At 45.0% G+C, this 19408-nt stretch overlaps 1 protein-coding gene across 1 annotated transcript in view; it reads right to left on the minus strand.

The window, feature by feature from the left end:
• LOC121008786 (carboxypeptidase O-like) overlaps positions 1-19408 on the minus strand; it is a 278938-nt gene that overhangs the window by 180407 nt on the left and 79123 nt on the right. Inside the window, exon 5 of the mRNA XM_040441480.1 lies at positions 8328-8432. Coding sequence (XP_040297414.1) covers positions 8328-8432 — 105 coding nt within the window. The remainder of the gene's footprint in view (positions 1-8327; positions 8433-19408) is intronic.

Raw genomic sequence — 19408 nt, forward strand, 5'->3', positions numbered from 1 at the left:
GACAGGCGGCTGCGTTTGTCTGTAATGACGCCCCCTGCCGTGCTGAATACACATTCAGACAAAACGCTGGCCGCCGGGCAGGCCAGCACCTCCAAGGCATAAAAGGCTAGCTCTGGCCACATGGACAATTTGGAGACCCAGAAGTTGAATGGGGCCGAACCATCAGTCAGTACGTGGAGGGGTGTGCACACGTACTGTTCCACCATGTTAGTGAAATGTTGCCTCCTGCTAAAACGTTCCGTATCAGGTTGTGGTGCAGTTAGCTGTGGCGTGGTGACAAAACTTTTCCACATCTCTGCCATGCTAACCCTGCCCTCAGAGGAGCTGGCCGTGACACAGCTGCGTTGGCGACCTCTTGCTCCTCCTCTGCCTTCGCCTTGGGCTTCCACTTGTTCCCCTGTGACATTTGGGAATGCTCTCAGTAGCGCGTCTACCAACGTGCGCTTGTACTCGCGCATCTTCCTATCACGCTCCAGTGCAGAAAGTAAGGTGGGCACATTGTCTTTGTACCGGGGATCCAGCAGGGTGGCAACGCAGTAGTCCGCACACGTTAAAATGTGGGCAACTCTGCTATCGTTGCGCAGGCACTGCAGCATGTCGTCGCTCATGTGTGCCAGGCTGCCCAGAGGTAAGGACAAGCTGTCCTCTGTGGGAGGCGTATCGTCATCGTCCTGCGTTTCCCCCCACCCACGCACCAGTGATGGGCCCGAGCTGTGTTGAGTGCCACCCCGCTGTGAACATGTTTCATCCTCATCCTCCTCCACCTCCTCCTCATCCTCGTCCTCCAGTAGTGGGCCCTGTCTGGGCATATTTGTACCTGGCCTCTGCTGTTGCAAAAAACCTCCCTCTGAGTCACTTCGAACAGACTGGCCTGAAAGTGCTAAAAATGACCCCTCTTCCTCCTCCTCCTCCTGGGCCACCTCCTCTTCCATCATCGCCCTAAGTGTTTTCTCAAGGAGACATAGAAGTGGAATTGTAACGCTGATAATGGCGTCATCGCCACTGGCCATGTTGGTGGAGTACTCGAAACAGCGCAACAGGGCACACAGGTCTCGCATGGAGGCCCAGTCATTGGTGGTGAAGTGTTGCTGTTCTGCAGTGCGACTGACCCGTGCGTGCTGCAGCTGAAACTCCACTATGGCTTGCTGCTGCTCGCACAGTCTGTCCAGCATGTGCAAGGCGGAGTTCCACCTGGTGGGCACGTCGCATATGAGGCGGTGAGCGGGAAGGCCGAAGTTACGCTGTAGCGCAGACAGGCGAGCAGCGGCAGGATGTGAACGCCGGAAGCGCAAACAGACGGCCCGCACTTTATGCAGCAGCTCTGACATGTCGGGGTAGTTGCGAATGAACTTCTGCACCACCAAATTCAGCACATGCGCCAGCCAAGGGATGTGCGTCAAACCGGCTAGTCCCAGAGCTGCAACGAGATTTCGCCCATTATCGCACACCACCAGGCCGGGCTTGAGGCTCACCGGCAGCAACCACTCGTCGGTCTGTTGTTCTATACCCCGCCACAACTCCTGTGCAGTGTGGGGCCTGTCCCCCTAACATATGAGTTTCAGAATGGCCTGCTGACGTTTACCCCGGGCTGTGCTGAAGTTGGTGGTGAAGGTGTGTGGCTGACTGGATGAGCAGGTGGAAGAAGAGGAGGAGGAAGCTGAGTAGGAGGAGGAGGCAACAGGAGGCAAAGAATGGTGCCCTGCGATTCTTGGCGGCGGAAGGACGTGCGCCAAACAGCTCTTCGCCTGGGGCCCAGCCGCCACTACATTTACCTAGTGTGCAGTTAGGGAGATATAGCGTCCCTGGCCGTGCTTACTGGTCCACGTATCTGTGGTTAGGTGGACCTTGCCACAGATGGCGTTGCACAGTGCACACTTGATTTTATTGCATACTTGGTTGTGCAGGGAAGGCACGGCTCTCTTGGAGAATTAGTGGCGGCTGGGAACAACATACTGTGTGACAGCAAGCGACATGAGCGGTTTGAAGCTGTGTGTGTCCACCAGCCTGAATGACAGCATTTCATAGGCCAGTAGTTTAGAAATGCTGGCATTCAGGGCCAGGGATCGAGGGTGGCTAGGTGGGAATTTACGCTTTCTCTCAAATGTTTGTGAGATGGAGAGCTGAACGCTGCCGTGTGACATGGTTGAGATGCTTGGTGACGCAGGTGGTGGTGTTGGTGGTACATCCCATGTTTGCTGGGCGGCAGGTGCCAACGTTCTTCCAGAGGCGGAGGAAGAGGCCGAGGCGGCAGCAGCAGAAGAGGCCGAGGCGGCAGCAGCAGAAGAGGTAGCAGGGGGAGCCTGAGTGACTTCCTTGTTTTTAAGGTGTTTACTCCACTGCAGTTCATGCTTTGCATGCAGGTGCCTGGTCATGCAGGTTGTGCTAAGGGTTAGAACGTTAATGCCTCGCTTCAGGCTCTGATGGCACAGCATGCAAACCACTCGGGTCTTGTCGTCAGCACATTGTTTAAGAAGTGCCATGCCAGGGAACTCCTTGAAGCTGCCTTTGGGGTGCTCGGTCCCAGATGGCGGCGGTCAGTAGCAGGCGGAATCTCTTGGCGGCGGGTGTTCTGATTTTGCCCACTGCTCCCTCTTTGTCTTTTGCTACGCTGTTGGCTCGGTCTCACCACTGCCTCTTCCTCCGAACTGTGAAAGTCAGTGGCACGACCTTCATTCCATGTGGGGTCTAGGACCTCATCGTCCCCTGCATCATCTTCATCCCTGACCTCCTGTTCAGTCTGCACACTGCAGAAAGACGCAGCAGTTGGAACCTGTGTTTCGTCATCATCAGAGATGTGCTGAGGTGGTATTCCCATGTCCTCATCATCAGGAAACATAAGTGGTTGTGCGTCAGTGCATTCTATGTCTTCCACCGCTGGGGAAGGGCTAGGTGGATGCCCTTGGGAAACCCTGCCAGCAGAGTCTTCAAACAGCATAAGAGACTGCTGCATAACTTGAGGCTCAGACAGTTTCCCTGATATGCATGGGGGTGATGTGACAGACTGATGGGCTTGGTTTTCATGCGCCATCTGTGCGCTTTCTGCAGTAGAGTGGGTGGGAGATAATGTGAACGTGCTGGATCCACTGTCGGCCACCCAATTGACTAATGCCTGTACCTGCTCAGGTCTTACCATACTTAGAACGGCATTGGGCCCCACCAAATATCCCTGTAAATTCTGGCGGCTACTGGGACCTGAGGTAGTTGGTACACTAGGACGTGTGGCTGTGGCAGAACTGCCACGTCCTCTCCCAGCACCAGAGGGTCCACTAACACCACCACGACCGCGTCCACGTCCCTTACTAGATATTTTCCTCATTGTTACCGTTCACCACATTAAGAAAAATATTATTTGGCCCAATGTATTGAATTCAAATTCAGGCCTTTTTTTACAGACACCTAACACTATCTGGCTATCTATTTAGGTACGTATTACACTAATACAGGCACAGCAGTAATGACAGATTTAGCTGAATATAAATGTGAGGCCTATTATTTAGCCGCTACAGCAGATACAGCAGAAACCACTAATTTAGAAAATTGCTAGGTTGGGAATTGTATTTCAACCCAGAACAAAAACTGTGCTTTGACGGTCACAAAATAACTTGAGCAGCTACAGCAATAGCCACAGATTTTGCTGAATATAAATTTGAGGCCTATTATTTAGCCGCTGGGTGACAGGTATACGTTTACAGACAGAATTAGACTTGGATATGCACAGTAGCGTGTGTGTGAAGTTATTGAGAATGACCCTATCAGCACCTTGAATCTAATATACCCTTTTAGGGATAGATTTAAAGTAGGCCTGATACAGCAGAAACCACTAATTTAGAAAATTGCTAGGTTGGGAATTGTATTTCAACCCAGAGCAAAAACTGTGCTTTGACGGACACAAAATAACTTGAGCAGCTACAGCAATAGCCACAGATTTTGCTGAATATAAATTTGAGGCCTATTATTTTGGCGCTGGGTGACAGGTATACGTTTACGGACAGAATTAGACTTGGATATGCACAGTAGAGTGTGTGTGAAGTTATTGAGAATGACCCTATCAGCACCATGAATCTAATATACCCTTTTAGGGATAGATTTAAATAACCACACTATTGATGGTTAAATGGACTTGGTGGCAGCTTGCCCCTGATGTAGGATATAGCCAAAAAATAACCACACTATTGATGGTTAAATGGACTTGGTGGCAGCTTGCCCCTGATGTAGGATATAGCCAAAAAATAACCACACTATTGATGGTTAAATGGACTTGGTGGCAGCTTGCCCTTGATGTAGGATATAGCCAAAAAATAACCACACTATTGATGGTTAAATGGACTTTGTGACAGCTTGCCCCTGATGTAGGATATAGCAAAAAAATAACCACACTATTGATGGTTAAATGGACTTGGTGGCAGCTTGGTGGCCGCTGATCACCCCAGAAAAAAGTGACTGAAAAACGCTCTGGGCAGCCTAAAAACAGTTAGCAATTGAATAGCAGCAGTTCAATGATCCACAACTGTAGATCGATCACTGTCTTAAGTGTTTTGGAGGAGTTAATCACTGCCTAATCTCGCCCTAACGTCGCAGCTGCAACCTCTCCCTACACTTGTAACAGCAGAGTGACGTGCAGCGCTACGTGACCCAAGCTTATATAGAGGCTGGGTCACATGCTGCACTGGCCAATCACAGCCATGCCAATAGTAGGCATGGCTGTGATGGCCTCTTGGGGCAAGTAGTATGACGCTTGTTGATTGGCTGCTTTGCAGCCTTTCAAAAAGCGCCAAGAAAGCGCCGAACACCGAACCCGAACCCGGACTTTTACGAAAATGTTCGGGTTCGGGTCCGTGTCACGGACACCCCAAAATTCGGTACGAACCCGAACTATACAGTTCGGGTTCGCTCATCCCTAATAGTTAGGATTGAACCTTAATATCATTTTATTTTTAAAGATATTATGACGTCAGATAGATAGATAGATAGATAGATAGATAGATAGGAGCTAGATAGATAGCTTAGGTTTTTATAAGATCCATAGAAGAGATTTATAGGCTTTTAATAGTCTGATAAAGATTTTGATAGAGCCTTTATATAATTTTATTTTTAAAGATATTAGAACATGTCCAGACATGTTTTGACAACTGTTTGCTATTGTCACAGCTGCTCATACATTAGGCTGACTATGTCTCTTAACACATGTATAAACATGGATTTCTAAATTTGATACGTGTTTATGCAAATTGATCAACAGCTGTCTTGTTAGAAGCTAGATACAGGTTATATTCAACATAGCTATCTAACACAGATATGTATCATTTATAAATATTAACAATAGCTAATTGTGGGTGCCGCAATTAGCTATTGCGAATATTTATAAATTATACAAATCTGTGTTAGTTAGCTATGTACAGAGTTATTGAAAAATGTACAGTGATGCGTCATAAATGAAGACATTTTGCTTAAGGGGTCTTTCACACTTGCGCTTTTCTTTTCCGGCATAGAGTTCCGTCGTCGGGGCTCTATGCCGGAAAAATCCTGATCAGGATTATCCCCATGCATTCTGAATGGAGAGAAATCCGTTCAGGATGCATCAGGATGTCTTCAGTTCAGGACCGGAATGTTTTTTGGCCGGAGAAAATACTGCAGCATGCTGTGCTTTTTGCTCCGGTCAAAAATCCTGAACACTTTCCGCATCGACGGATCCAGAATAATAGCCCATTGAAATGTATTAGTCCATGTGAGAGATGGATGCTTAAGTCTGGAGATGGAACTGTGCGGCGCATGGGAACCTAGGAGTTCTGATCATTTAACACTGTGTATACTCGAAACATGATGTTATTCACTATTTCAGGTGCAGTGATGTGTCAGGAAGATGTGATTCTGTTTATCTTTAATGCTTAGGCCATTGCTGTCGCTATCTTTATGGGCATACAAGTCCCTTGTCTATGACATCGATTGTGTTCAGAACATCATCATTTGTTCTCCCATTATATGTGCCTTACATGCGGATTTGTCCTGCTATATGTTTGTAATTCCCTTCTCTTTGAAAATTAATAAAAATAATTTGAAAAAGAAATGTATTAGTCCGGATACGTCCTAACATCTTCAGTTGTTACGGCGCAATGACGGATCCGGAAGTTTCGTCTGGAAGGGCTTGGCTGGCGCGAAAACTTCCACTAGACAGCCCGCGCGTGAGAAGACAGGGCGTGAAAGAAGCTCCTGGAGGTGAGTATTGTGTGTTTGTCCCTTGCATATTTTATTTTGTAAAACAAACTAGAAATTTTCGAATAAGAAATAATTTACATACCGGATCCGCTCATCAGTACACGACGGATCCGCTGTTTCGATGGATCCGTAAGACGGATCCATCGAAACAGCACTTGATGTTGGCTTCAGGATTTCCGGATCAGTATCTTACCAAAAAAGCCAGAAAGACGCATCCGGAAAGAAAAAATGATGCGTTCTTACGCGTTTTTCCGGATCCGGCGTGTAATTTTGGCAAATGGAGTACACAACGGATCCGGACAACGCAAGTGTGAAAGAGCCCTAAATCAAATGCGCCTTCAATTTTTATTTAATATAATTTTGCAATGTAGCAAATTTCTGTGTTTTTGTTGAGCGTGTAGCGCTCTTTTACATACCGCCAATTGACTACAGCTAAAAGATAGATAGTTAGGATTGAACCTTAATATCATTTTATTTTTAAAGATATTAGGACATCAGATAGATTGATAGATAGATAGATATGTGATTGATAGATAGATAGATAGATAGATAGATAGGACCTAGATAGATAGCTTAGGTTTTTATAAGATTCATAGGCTTTTAATAGTCTGATAAAGATTTTGATAGAGCCTTAATATAATTTTATTTTTAAAGATATTAGAACATGTCCAGACATGTTTTGACAACTGTTTGCTATTGTCACAGCTGCTCATACATTAGGCTGACTATGTCTCGTAACACATGTATAAACATTGTGGATTTCTAAATTTGGTACGTGTTTATGCAAATTGATCAACAGCTGTCTTGTTAGAAGCTAGATACAAGTTATATTCAACATAGCTATCTAACACAGATATGTATCATTTATAAATATTAACAATAGCTAATTGTGGCACCCAACTTTACCGGGTGCCGCAATTAGCTATTGCTAATATATACATATCTGTGTTAGATAGCTATGTTCAATATCTGTGATAGGTGTGGCTATGAAATAGGACAAAATGGAAAAACAGAATTGGCACACGGGAAAGTTGGGTGCCGCGGCTGACGCAGCTTCTGTTGTTTCTGCAGCTGCTGCATCTGTGACAGGACAAAAGACAAATCTGTCTGAAGACGCTAAGAACGATTATGGGTTTGAAGTGTTATGGGCACTCAGGAAAGTTAGGTGCTGCAATTAGCTATTGTTAATATTTTTAAATGCTACATATCTGCGTTAGATGCGGTGATCAAATATTTTGCCTAAATTATGTATGCCTAAGGAGACAAAATAATTTGCCGCTCTTAAATAACGTCTTAGGACATGTCCGAACATGCCTTCATCATGTCCGAACTTACCCATATGCGCTTTTAAACATAATTTCCTAACGACGCAAATTTCCTAATTTGCTATTGTCAATATTTAGATTGGCTTAGTAAGAGGTTAATACAAGCTTAATATCATTTTATTTTTAAAGATATTAAAACTTTATTGAATTACTGACGCAATATTAGATCTAACAGAATAAGGGGCTTTGAATGGGTGGTGTTTAGGCATGGTTTGGGGCGGTATTTAGGCATGGTTTGGGAGGGACTGGGAGGGGTTGTGGGTGGGGAAAGGGGCATGTCCACCAGTCACTTTTAGTTTGACGAAAACAGTCTCCCCTTACTACTTATGCATTTTGGAAACACACCGTAGCCTTATTCTTAGCAGTTTTCTCCCACACTCCAAAGGCATAGTGATTTATATTTACATTGTGATCTCCACTTGGGGACAGCGAGTGATAATAATGTCTGCAGAGCACTGCAGATCATTTTTGTTGCTATACCAGTAAGTAAAATAAATACATCTTAAATTATTAGGGTCTGACTGTTGGGACCTTAGCAATTTCGAGTACTAAGGTTTCCTTAGACTGTTGGAATTTGTTTAGATTGGTGGACTGGCACGCTTACTATCACACCATTCAGTGAGGGACATTGTGGATGCTCCATTTTGGGATCATTGGGGCCTCAGTAGTTGGATCCCCTGCAATACTATATTTATGACAAATACGTTGGATAGGTGATGCATATTTTTGTAGGATAACCCCTTTAATAACATAGGTGGATTAAGGTAAAATTGAGCAATAATTTCATACCTCTCTAATGAACCACTGACAAAACGCCACTGAGATCCATTCACGAGCATGAATTCCACAGTCCATCCATATGATTTTCTTTTTTCTATTAGATGGCAGCCCAATCTAGAAAATCATAAAATATAACTAAGCAAAGTTTATATTTCAACTGTTTATGAAATAAAAATACTGACTTACTGTAATATAGTAACATTTAGAGCTTATGGTAATATATATAAGATATGGAATTTGAATGGAAACAATGTATTTACCTTCACTATAGTACTCCGAGCTACCTGCTAAAGGGAGCAGTGCTGCTTTATCCTGCACAGTGGGTGCAGGAGCTAGGAGCACTACTTTGCAGGGGATGAACCAAAAAGTGGCTCTACCTTTATCCTATATTACAAATTTTATTACACATGACTGAAGGTTCCGAAAGTTAAAAAAAAAAGAAACTACATTACGAAAGAACCCAGAGAGTGATATAAATTAATAAAAGTAGATCAATATTAGGGGAAGAGGCTTCAATAGGGATGGTGGCAAGGATAATTAAAGAGGAGCTGTCACCGTAAAATGCAATGCAATCTGAAAGAACCCTGTTATAGAGCAGGAGAAGCTGAGCAGATTGATGTATAGTTTTGTGGGAAAAGATTTAAAAAAAATGGGTGGGTGTAATAAAAGCTATAGAGGGAGATATAAACATAAAGGAAGCAAAAATAATGGAATAGCTTAGAAAATTTTACTTGCATGCTTCTTTATATTCTAAAGTAATTTGGAGGAAATTAGAAGGATTTTTTCAAGAGAATCCTCATGCCTAAATTAACAGAGGTACAAGCAAAAAGTGCTGGATAAACCTTTAAATGTGGAGGAATTAGCTAAAGTTGTAGCATCTCTGCATACACAAAAGCGTTAGGAGCAAATGGATTTCCCGAGGGAGTTGTATCAGTTATGGGGGAGAAAATTGCTCCCAATTTTGATAGAAATTTACAAGACATCATTGGAAAGAGGATTACTGCTGTATTTTATGAATGAAGCCATAATAATTGTAGTGTTGAGGGAAGGTAAAGATCCATCTGAATCGGGTTCCTATCTGTCAGTATCCCTGATGAATTCAGATAATAAAATACCGGCAAGTGTACTGGCTGGTAGATTGGCCAAGAATATAAAAAATTTAATAAAGGAAGATCAGGTGGAATTTATTCAGTAAATCAGTAGTCTGTAAGGTACATTGGTTATTCTGGAATATACAATCTTCCTGTCTAGAAGGTGAGGGAGAAGGAGATGATTAGGGCATTTGTTTCACTGTACTCTACTGTGTTGGGTAAAACTATATCTGGCTGTTTCTGGAAGAGATAAGACTGGGGAAAAGTTTTATTGACTGGGCCAAATTAATATATAGGAGAGCAAATGCAAGAGTAAGTGCAAATGGAAGAACTTTGATGATGTTTGAGTTGCTTAGGGTGACAAGGCAAGAATGTCCTCTGCCCCCATTGCTTTTTGCTATTGCAATTAAGTCCCTGACATGTCTTATATGGATAAATGAAGGAATTTTATTTTTCCATGCCCAAGAGAGGATATGCTGATAATATGCTCCTCCAGCTGGGAGACTGTAACTGACCTGATAAAAATTCATGGAAAGCATTCTATTATCAAAATAATCTGGGTTAAATCTGCTTGCCTCTTTGACCACAGAAGTAGTGATGAAGACATAAAAGTCGTCAAAAAGTGACAGGTGCTACGCCCCTTTTAGACACCGCCCCCAAGTTCCCAAAAACCTCTTGACAGGTCCTCTAAACCCCTTTGCCCCCTCCCAAATCTGAATATTACATGCCTGGACATGTCTAGAGAGCAGTTCACCATACCCCTTAATGTCAGTATACAAATTGAGCACAAACAAAACACTGCGTTTTAAAAAGAAATACGATGCAATGTTACAACACATAAATGTAAACAGATGCACCACTTTTACATATAAAATCAAAATTCCTACACAAGTTCACACATCACATTCCCAACCACAGATAATGCAATGAGCATTACTAAACAAGCCATAATTCGCTAAGTGTAAATAATTGAGAACATTAAGATGCAGAGTACAATAAAGTCTGAAAAGGAACTTAACAATGAGCCCTGCAAATTTGGCGATAAATGCACCATGAGAAAGATAAAAATAAGTTACCAGATTTTAAAGCCAGTTTTATCTATCTATCAATTATCTATCTATCTATCTATCTATCTTTCTTTTTATCTATCTATCTATAGACTATCTTTCCATCTATCTGTTATCTATCTATCTATCTATCCATCCATTTATCTATCCAACTGTCTATCTATCTAAAAATCAATGGATACCCGCGCTACCTCATTCAGGAGGGAGGAAGAAAAGTTATAATGTTCGAGTGAATAACACTCGTATGAGTGTGTCGCTGCTGGTCTACGAAAGGGATTAATTGCCTAAACCCTAAATAAATATATTAATAAAACGAAAGTAAAGGTAGACCGCGCTGACTACACAGTGTCAAGTGGTGAGCCCCGTGATCAATGCTGCATCGAATAAAATGATACCACCAGGTAAGTACACACCAATGTTCACCAAATCTGCGTACACTCCTAATCCGTGATAATCAACCTAGTAGGAAAAAAGTTTGCGGTTGATGCTGCAGGAAGTAGCAACTTGCCTGTGCTGGACTGGTGTACGGAATGCCCACTGTAGTTCTCAGTAGTACTGCTACTGAGTGTTAGAGTCTTCAGGTTTCCTCTACAAGCGTGCATGGTCCCGGCCGATGACTCCTGCGCGCGAGGCAAACCAAGCTGGTAATCCTCGAGAGCGATAGTTCCGTGTGACGTCACACTTAGGATGGGTGCCTTCTCGAACCAAAAAACCTCTGACGTGTTTTGGAATTAACAAATTTCTTCCTCAGGGATGGTTGTTGGTTCTTCTCTCTGGAAATAAGTAGGCATTCGTTCCCATGGTTACCAGTTCTCTAATCATTCTCAAAATCGCAGACTACCGACGTATCAAATGTCTTCTGCTTTTATTAGACCAAATTTAGGATTCTATTTACTGATGTTTTAGCAAAAGACAAGGAGGTATAGTGAGGGTATTTTGAAATGTGATAGCGGAGTTCATTTATGAATTATTCTATTATCTTAATGGATTTTATTTATTTTTTTGGGGGGGGGTAGTAAATACTAGGAGAAAGAAAATAATTGAATTTCTTGATTAAGTCCCTCTGGTACAAGAATGTCCTGGTTAAAAATCCATTTTGTTTCATTCCTTGACATTAATGTAATCTGCACCTCTTTGGTCAGGTCTGATGTGTTCTAATGCTCCGAATATTGACCCCTCCAAAAATGAACTCAGCTAACAAATTTCTAAATACCCTCACTATACCTCCTTGTCTTTTGCTAAAACATCAGTAAATAGAATCCTAAATTTGGTCTAATAAAAACAGAAGACATTTGATACGTCGCTAGTCTGCGACAGGTAACCATGGGAATGAATGCCTACTTATTTCCAGAGAGAAGAACCAACAACCATCCCTGAGGAAAGAATTTGTTAATTCCAAAACACGTCTTAGGTTTTTTGGTTCGAGAAGGCACCCATCCTATCGCTCTCGAGGATTACCGGCCGGGACCGTGCACGCTTGTAGAGGAAACCTGAAGACTCTAACACTCTAGGAGTGTACGCGGATATGGTGAACATTGGTGTGTACTTACCTGGTGGTATAATTTTATTCGATGCAGCATTGATCGCTGGACTCACCACTTGACACTGTGTAGTCAGCGCGGTCTACCTTTACTTTCTGTCTATCTATCTATGTATCTATCTCTATGTTATATATCTATCTATCTACCTACATATCTATAGTCTATCTATCCATTTATTTATCCAACTGTTATCTATCTATCTATCTATCTATCTATCCATCTATCTGTTACCTATCTATGTATCTATACATCCGTATACCCCATCTATCTAAATTCTTTTAAATCTTAGAAAACCCATATCAAGCTATTAAAACTAATAAAAATCATAATAAATTCCTATAAAAATCCTAGAAAACCCCTATCAAGCTATTAAAACTATTAGAAATCATAATAAATTCCTATAAAAATCCTATAAAACATCTATCAAGCTATTAAACTAATAAAAATCCTAATAAATTCCTATAGAAATCCTATAAAACACCTATCAAGCTATTAATAAACCTAATAAAAATCCTAATAACAACGTACAGAAATACGATGCAATGTTACAACACATAAACCTAAAGAGATGGAGCACTTTTACATATAAAAATTCAAGCATGCATGTTACATCGGGGGTAATATCATAAATTCCTACACAAGTCCCCCCACATCACATTCCCAGCCTCTAAAACTAATTTATAAAATAATATCTATTTATCTACCTATCTACTATATACCAATTTAACCTTTAAAAATCTTATAAACCCCTATCAAGCTATTAAAACTAATAAAAATCCTAATAAATTCCTATATAAATCCTATAAAACCCCTATCAAGCTATTAAAAACCTAATAAAAATCCTAATAAATGCCTATAAAAATCCTATAAAACACCTATCAAGCTATTGAAAACCTAATACAAATCTTAATAAATTCCCATACAAATCCTATAAACCCTATCAAGCTATTTAAATCCTAATAAATCGTAGTATCTATCTATCTATGTATCTCTCTCTCTACCAATTATCTACCTATATTTTTACAATTATCTATCTATCTATCTATCTATCTATCAATTATCTAGCTATCTATCCATCTATCTATTTATCTAGACATTAGAGTTGAGCGAACACCTGGATGTTCGGGTTCGAGAAGTTCGGCAGAACTTCCCGGAAATGTTCGGGTTCGGGATCCGAACCCGATCCGAACTTCGTCCCGAACCCGAACCCCATTGAAGTCAATGGGGACCCGAACTTTTGGGCACTAAAAAGGCTGTAAAACAGCCCAGGAAAGAGCTAGAGGGCTGCAAAAGGCAGCAACATGTAGGTAAATCCCCTGCAAACAAATGTGGATATGGAAATGAATTAAAATTAAAATTAAAAAAATAAAAATGAACCAATATCAATTGGACAGAGGTCCCATAGCAGAGAATCTGGCTTCACGTCAGCAGAGAATCAGTCTCTTCATGCCATAGCAAAGAATCTGGCTTCATGTCAGCAGAGAATCAGTCTCTTCATGCCATAGCAGAGAATCTGGCTTCATATCAGCGCAGAATCAGTCTTCATGTCATAGCAGAGAATCAGGCTTCACGTCACCCACCACTGGAACAGGCCACTGTCACACATTTAGGCCCAGGCACCCAGGCAGAGGAGAGGTCCCGTAACAGAGAATCTGGCCTTATGTCAGCGCAGAATCTGTATTCATGTCATAGCAGAGAATCAGGCTTCACGTCACCCACCACTGGAACAGGCCACTGTCACACATTTAGGCCCAGGCACCCAGGCAGAGGAGAAAGGTCCCGTAACAGAGAATCTGGCCTTATGTCAGCGCAGAATCTGTCTTCATGTCATAGCAGAGAATCAGGCTTCACGTCACCCACCACTGGAACAGGCCACTGTCACACATTTAGGCCCAGGCACCCAGGCAGAGGAGAGAGGTCCCGTAACAGAGAATCTGGCCTGATGTCAGCACAGAATCTGTCTTCATGTCATAGCAGAGAATCAGGCTTCACGTCACCCACCACTGGAACAGGCCACTGTCACACATTTAGGCCCCGGCACCCAGACAGAGGAGAGAGGTCCTGTAACAGAGAATCTGGCCTTATGTCAGCACAGAATCTGTCTTCATGTCATAGCAGAGATCAGGCTTCACGTCACCCACCACTGGAACAGGCCACTGTCACACATTTAGGCCCAGGCACCCAGGCAGAGGAGAGAGGTCCCGTAACAGAGAATCTGGCCTGATGTCAGCACAGAATCTGTCTTCATGTCATAGCAGAGAATCAGGCTTCACGTCACCCACCACTGGAACAGGCCACTGTCACACATTTAGACCCAGGCACCCAGGCAGAGGAGAGAGGTCCCGTAACAGAGAATCTGGCCTTATGTCAGCGCAGAATCTGTATTCATGTCATAGCAGAGAATCAGGCTTCACGTCACCCACCACTGGAACAGGCCACTGTCACACATTTAGGCCCCGGCACCCAGGCAGAGGAGAGAGGTCCCGTAACAGAGAATCTGGCCTTATGTCAGCGCAGAATCTGTCTTCATGTCATAGCAGAGAATCAGGCTTCACGTCACCCACCACTGGAACAGGCCACTGTCACACATTTAGGCCCCGGCACCCAGACAGAGGAGAGAGGTCCTGTAACAGAGAATCTGGCCTTATGTCAGCACAGAATCTGTCTTCATGTCATAGCAGAGAATCAGGCTTCACGTCACCCACCACTGGAACAGGCCACTGTCACATATTTAGGCCCAGGCAGAGGAGAGAGGTCGCGTAACAGAGAATCTGGCTTCATGTCAGCACAGAATAAGTCTTCATGTCATAGCAGAGAATCAGGCTTCACGTCACCCACCACTGGAACAGGCCACTGTCACACATTTAGGCCCCGGCACCCAGACAGAGGAGAGGTTCATTCAACTTTGGGTTGCCCCGCAATATAATGGTAAAATGAAAATAAAAATAGGATTGAATGAGGAAGTGCCCTGGAGTAGAATAATATATTGTTATGGGGAGGTAGTTAATATCTAATCTGCACAAGTGATGGACAGGTCCTGTGGGATCCATGCCTGGTTCATTTTTATGAACGTCAGCTTGTCCACATTGGCTGTAGACAGGCGGCTGCGTTTGTCTGTAATGACGCCCCCTGCCGTGCTGAATACACGTTCAGACAAAACGCTGGCCGCCGGGCAGGCCAGCACCTCCAAGGCATAAAAGGCTAGCTCTGGCCACGTGGACAATTTGGAGACCCAGAAGTTGAATGGGGCCGAACCATCAGTCAGTACGTGGAGGGGTGTGCACAGGTACTGTTCCACCATGTTAGTGAAATGTTGCCTCCTGCTAACACGTTCCGTATCAGGTGGTGGTGCACTTAGCTGTGGCGTGTTGACAAAACTTTTCCACATCTCTGCCATGCTAACCCTGCCCTCAGAGGAGCTGGGCGTGACACAGCTGCGTTGGCGACCTCTTGCTCCTCCTCTGCCTTCGCCTTGGGCTTCCACTGGTTCCCCTGTGACATTTGGGAATGCTCTCAGTAGCGCGTCTACCAACGTGCGCTTGTACTCGCGCATCTTCCTATCACGCTCCAGTGTACGAAGTAAGGTGGGCACATTGTCTTTGTACCGGGGATCCAGCAGGGTGGCAACCCAGTAGTCCGCACACGTTAAAATGTGGGCAACTCTGCTGTCGTTGCGCAGGCACTGCAGCATGTAGTCGCTCATGTGTGCCAGGCTGCCCAGAGGTAAGGACAAGCTGTCCTCTGTGGGAGGGGTATCGTCATCGTCCTGTGTTTCCCCCCAGCCACGCACCAGTGATGGGCCCGAGCTGCTTTGGGTGCCACCCCGCTGTGAACATGCTTCATCCTCATCCTCCTCCACCTCCTCCTCATGCTCGTCCTCCTCATCCTCCAGTAGTGGGCCCTGTCTGGCCACATTTGTACCTGGCCTCTGGTGTTGCAAAAAACCTCCCTCTGAGTCACTTCGAAGAGACTGGCCTGAAAGTGCTAAAAATGACCCCTCTTCCTCCTCTTCCTCCTGGGCCACCTCCTCTTCCATCATCGCCCTAAGTGTTTTCTCAAGGAGACATAGAAGTGGTATTGTAACGCTGATAACGGCGTCATCGCCACTGGCCATGTTGGTGGAGTACTCGAAACAGCGCAACAGGGCACACAGGTCTCGCATGGAGGCCCATTCATTGGTGGTGAAGTGGGTCTGATCCACAGTGCGACTGACCCGTGCGTGCTGCAGCTGAAACTCCACTATTGCCTGCTGCTGCTCGCACAGTCTGTCCAGCATATGCAAGGTGGAGTTCCACCTGGTGGGCACGTCGCATATGAGGCGGTGAGCGGGAAGGCCGAAGTTACGCTGTAGCGCAGACAGGCGAGCAGCGGCAGGGTGTGAACGCCGGAAGCGCAAACAGACGGCCCGCACTTTATGCAGCAGCTCTGACATGTCGGGGTAGTTGCGAATGAACTTCTGCACCACCAAATTCAGCACATGCGCCAGGCAAGGGATGTGCGTCAAACCGGCTAGTCCCAGAGCTGCAACGAGATTTCGCCCATTATCGCACACCACCAGGCCGGGCTTGAGGCTCACCGGCAGCAACCACTCGTCGGTCTGTTGTTCTATACCCCGCCACAACTCCTGTGCGGTGTGGGGCCTGTCCCCCAAACATATGAGTTTCAGAATGGCCTGCTGACGTTTACCCCGTGCTGTGCTGAAGTTGGTGGTGAAGGTGTGTGGCTGACTGGATGAGCAGGTGGAAGAAGAGGAGGAGGAAGCTGAGAAGAAGGAGGAGGAGACAGGAGGGAAAGAATGTTGCCCTGCGATCCTTGGCGGCGGAAGGACGTGCGCCAAACAGCTCTCCGCCTGGGGCCCAGCCGCCACTACATTTACCCAGTGTGCAGTTAGGGAGATATAGCGTCCCTGGCCGTGCTTACTGGTCCACGTATCTGTGGTTAGGTGGACCTTGCCACAGATGGCGTTGCGCAGTGCACACTTGATTTTATCGGACACTTGTTTGTGCAGGGAAGGCACGGCTCTCTTGGAGAAGTAGTGGCGGCTGGGAACAACATACTGTGGGACAGCAAGTGACATGAGCTGTTTGAAGCTGTGTGTGTGTCCACCAGCCTAAATGACAGCATTTCATAGGCCAGTAGTTTAGAAATGCTGGCATTCAGGGCCAGGGATCGAGGGTGGCTAGGTGGGAATTTACGCTTTCTCTCAAATGTTTGTGAGATGGAGAGCTGAACGCTGCCGTGTGACATGGTTGAGATGCTTGGTGACGCAGGTGGTGGTGTTGGTGGTACATCCCATGTTTGCTGGGCGGCAGGTGCCAACGTTCCTCCAGAGGCGGAGGAAGAGGCCGAGGCGGCGGCAGCAGCAGCAGAAGAGGCCGAGGCGGCGGCAGCAGCAGAAGAGGCCGAGGCGGCAGCAGCAGAAGAGGTAGCAGGAGGAGCCTGAGTGACTTCCTTGTTTTTAAGGTGTTTACTCCACTACAGTTCATGCTTTGCATGCAGGTGCCTGGTCATGCAGGTTGTGCTAAGGTTCAGAACGTTACTGCCTCGCTTCAGGCTCTGATGGCACAGCGTGCAAACCACCCGGGTCTTGTCGTCAGCACATTGTTTGAAGAAGTGCCATGCCAGGGAACTCCTTGAAGCTGCCTTTGGGGTGCTCGGTCCCAGATGGCGGCGGTCAGTAGCAGGCGGAGTCTCTTGGCGGCGGGTGTTCTGATTTTGCCCACTGCTCCCTCTTTTGCTACGCTGTTGGCTCGGTCTCACCACTGCCTCTTCCTCCGAACTGTGAAAGTCAGTGGCACGACCTTCATTTCATGTGGGGTCTAGGACCTCATCGTCCCCTGCATCGTCTTCCACCCAGTCTTGATCCCTGACCTCCTGTTCAGTCTGCACACCGCAGAAAGACGCAGCAGTTGGCACCTGTGTTTCGTCATCATCAGAGACGTGCTGAGGTGGTATTCCCATGTCCTCATCATCAGGAAAAATAAGTGGTTGTGCGTTAGTGCATTCTATCTCTTCCACCCCTTGGGAAGGGCTAGGTGGATGCCCTTGGGAAACCCTGGCAGCAGAGTCTTCAAACAGCATAAGAGACTGCTGCATAACTTGAGGCTCAGACAGTTTCCCTGATATGCATGGGGGTGATGTGACAGACCGATTGGCTTGGTTTTCATGCGCCATCTGTGCGCTTTCTGCAGAAGACTGGGTGGGAGATAATGTGAACGTGCTGGATCCACTGTCGGCCACCCAATTGACTAATGCCTGTACCTGCTCAGGCCTTACCATCCTTAGAACGGCATTGGGCCCCACCAAATATCGCTGTAAATTCTGCTGGCTACTGGGACCTGAGGTAGTTGGTTCACTAGGACGTGTGGCTGTGGCAGAACGGCCACGTCCTCTCCCAGCACCAGAGGGTCCACTAACACCACCACGACCATGTCCACGTCCGCGTCCCTTATTAGATGTTTTCCTCATTGTTCCCGTTCACCACAATTTTGAGAATGGCAAATTTGGGAATGCTTTTTCAACTCAGAACAAAAAGTGTGCTTTTACGGTCACTACAAATAACTTGACCAGCTAAAACAGTGCAGATTTGGTTGAATAGAGATGTGAGACCTGGTTTTTTTTGCGCTGTGTGACAGGTATAGGTTTAATCACAGAATCACACTTCTATCAGCACGCTAGCGTGTGTCTTAGGTTTTTCTGAATGACACTATCAATACCTTCAATGTAAGATTTTCTTTTTGGGATAGATTTCAAGTAGGCCTCAAATACCAGAAACTAGTTATTTTGAGAATAGCAAATTTGGGAATGCTTTTTCAACCCAGAACAAAAAGTCTGCTTTTACGGTCACTACAAATAACTTGACCAGCTAAAACAGTGCAGATTTGGTTGAATAGAGATGTGAGACCTGTTTTTTTTTGCGCTGTGTGACAGGTATAGGTTTAATCACAGAATCACACTTCTATCAGCACGCTAGCGTGTGTCTTAGGTTTTTCTGAATGACACTATCAATACCTTCAATGTAAGATTTTCTTTTTGGGATAGATTTCAAGTAGGCCTCAAATACCAGAAACTAGTTATTTTGAGAATGGCAAATTTGGGAATGCTTTTTCAACCCAGAAAAAAAAGTGTGCTTTTACGGTCAATACAAATAACTTGACCAGCTAAAACAGTACAGATTTGGTTGAATAGAAATGTCAGGTCTATTTTTTAGGCGCTGGGTGACAGGCTCAACTTGCCCCTGATGTAATATATGGCCAAAAAATAACCACACTGTTGATGGTTAAATGCACTTGGGTGACACAGGCTCAGCCTGCACCAGATGTAGTATATGGCCAAAAAATAATCAGACTGTTGATGGTTAAATGCACTTGGGTGACACAGGCTCAGCCTGC

This window comes from Bufo bufo, chromosome 7 (assembly GCF_905171765.1).
Source record: "Bufo bufo chromosome 7, aBufBuf1.1, whole genome shotgun sequence".
Classification (NCBI taxonomy): domain Eukaryota; kingdom Metazoa; phylum Chordata; class Amphibia; order Anura; family Bufonidae; genus Bufo; species Bufo bufo.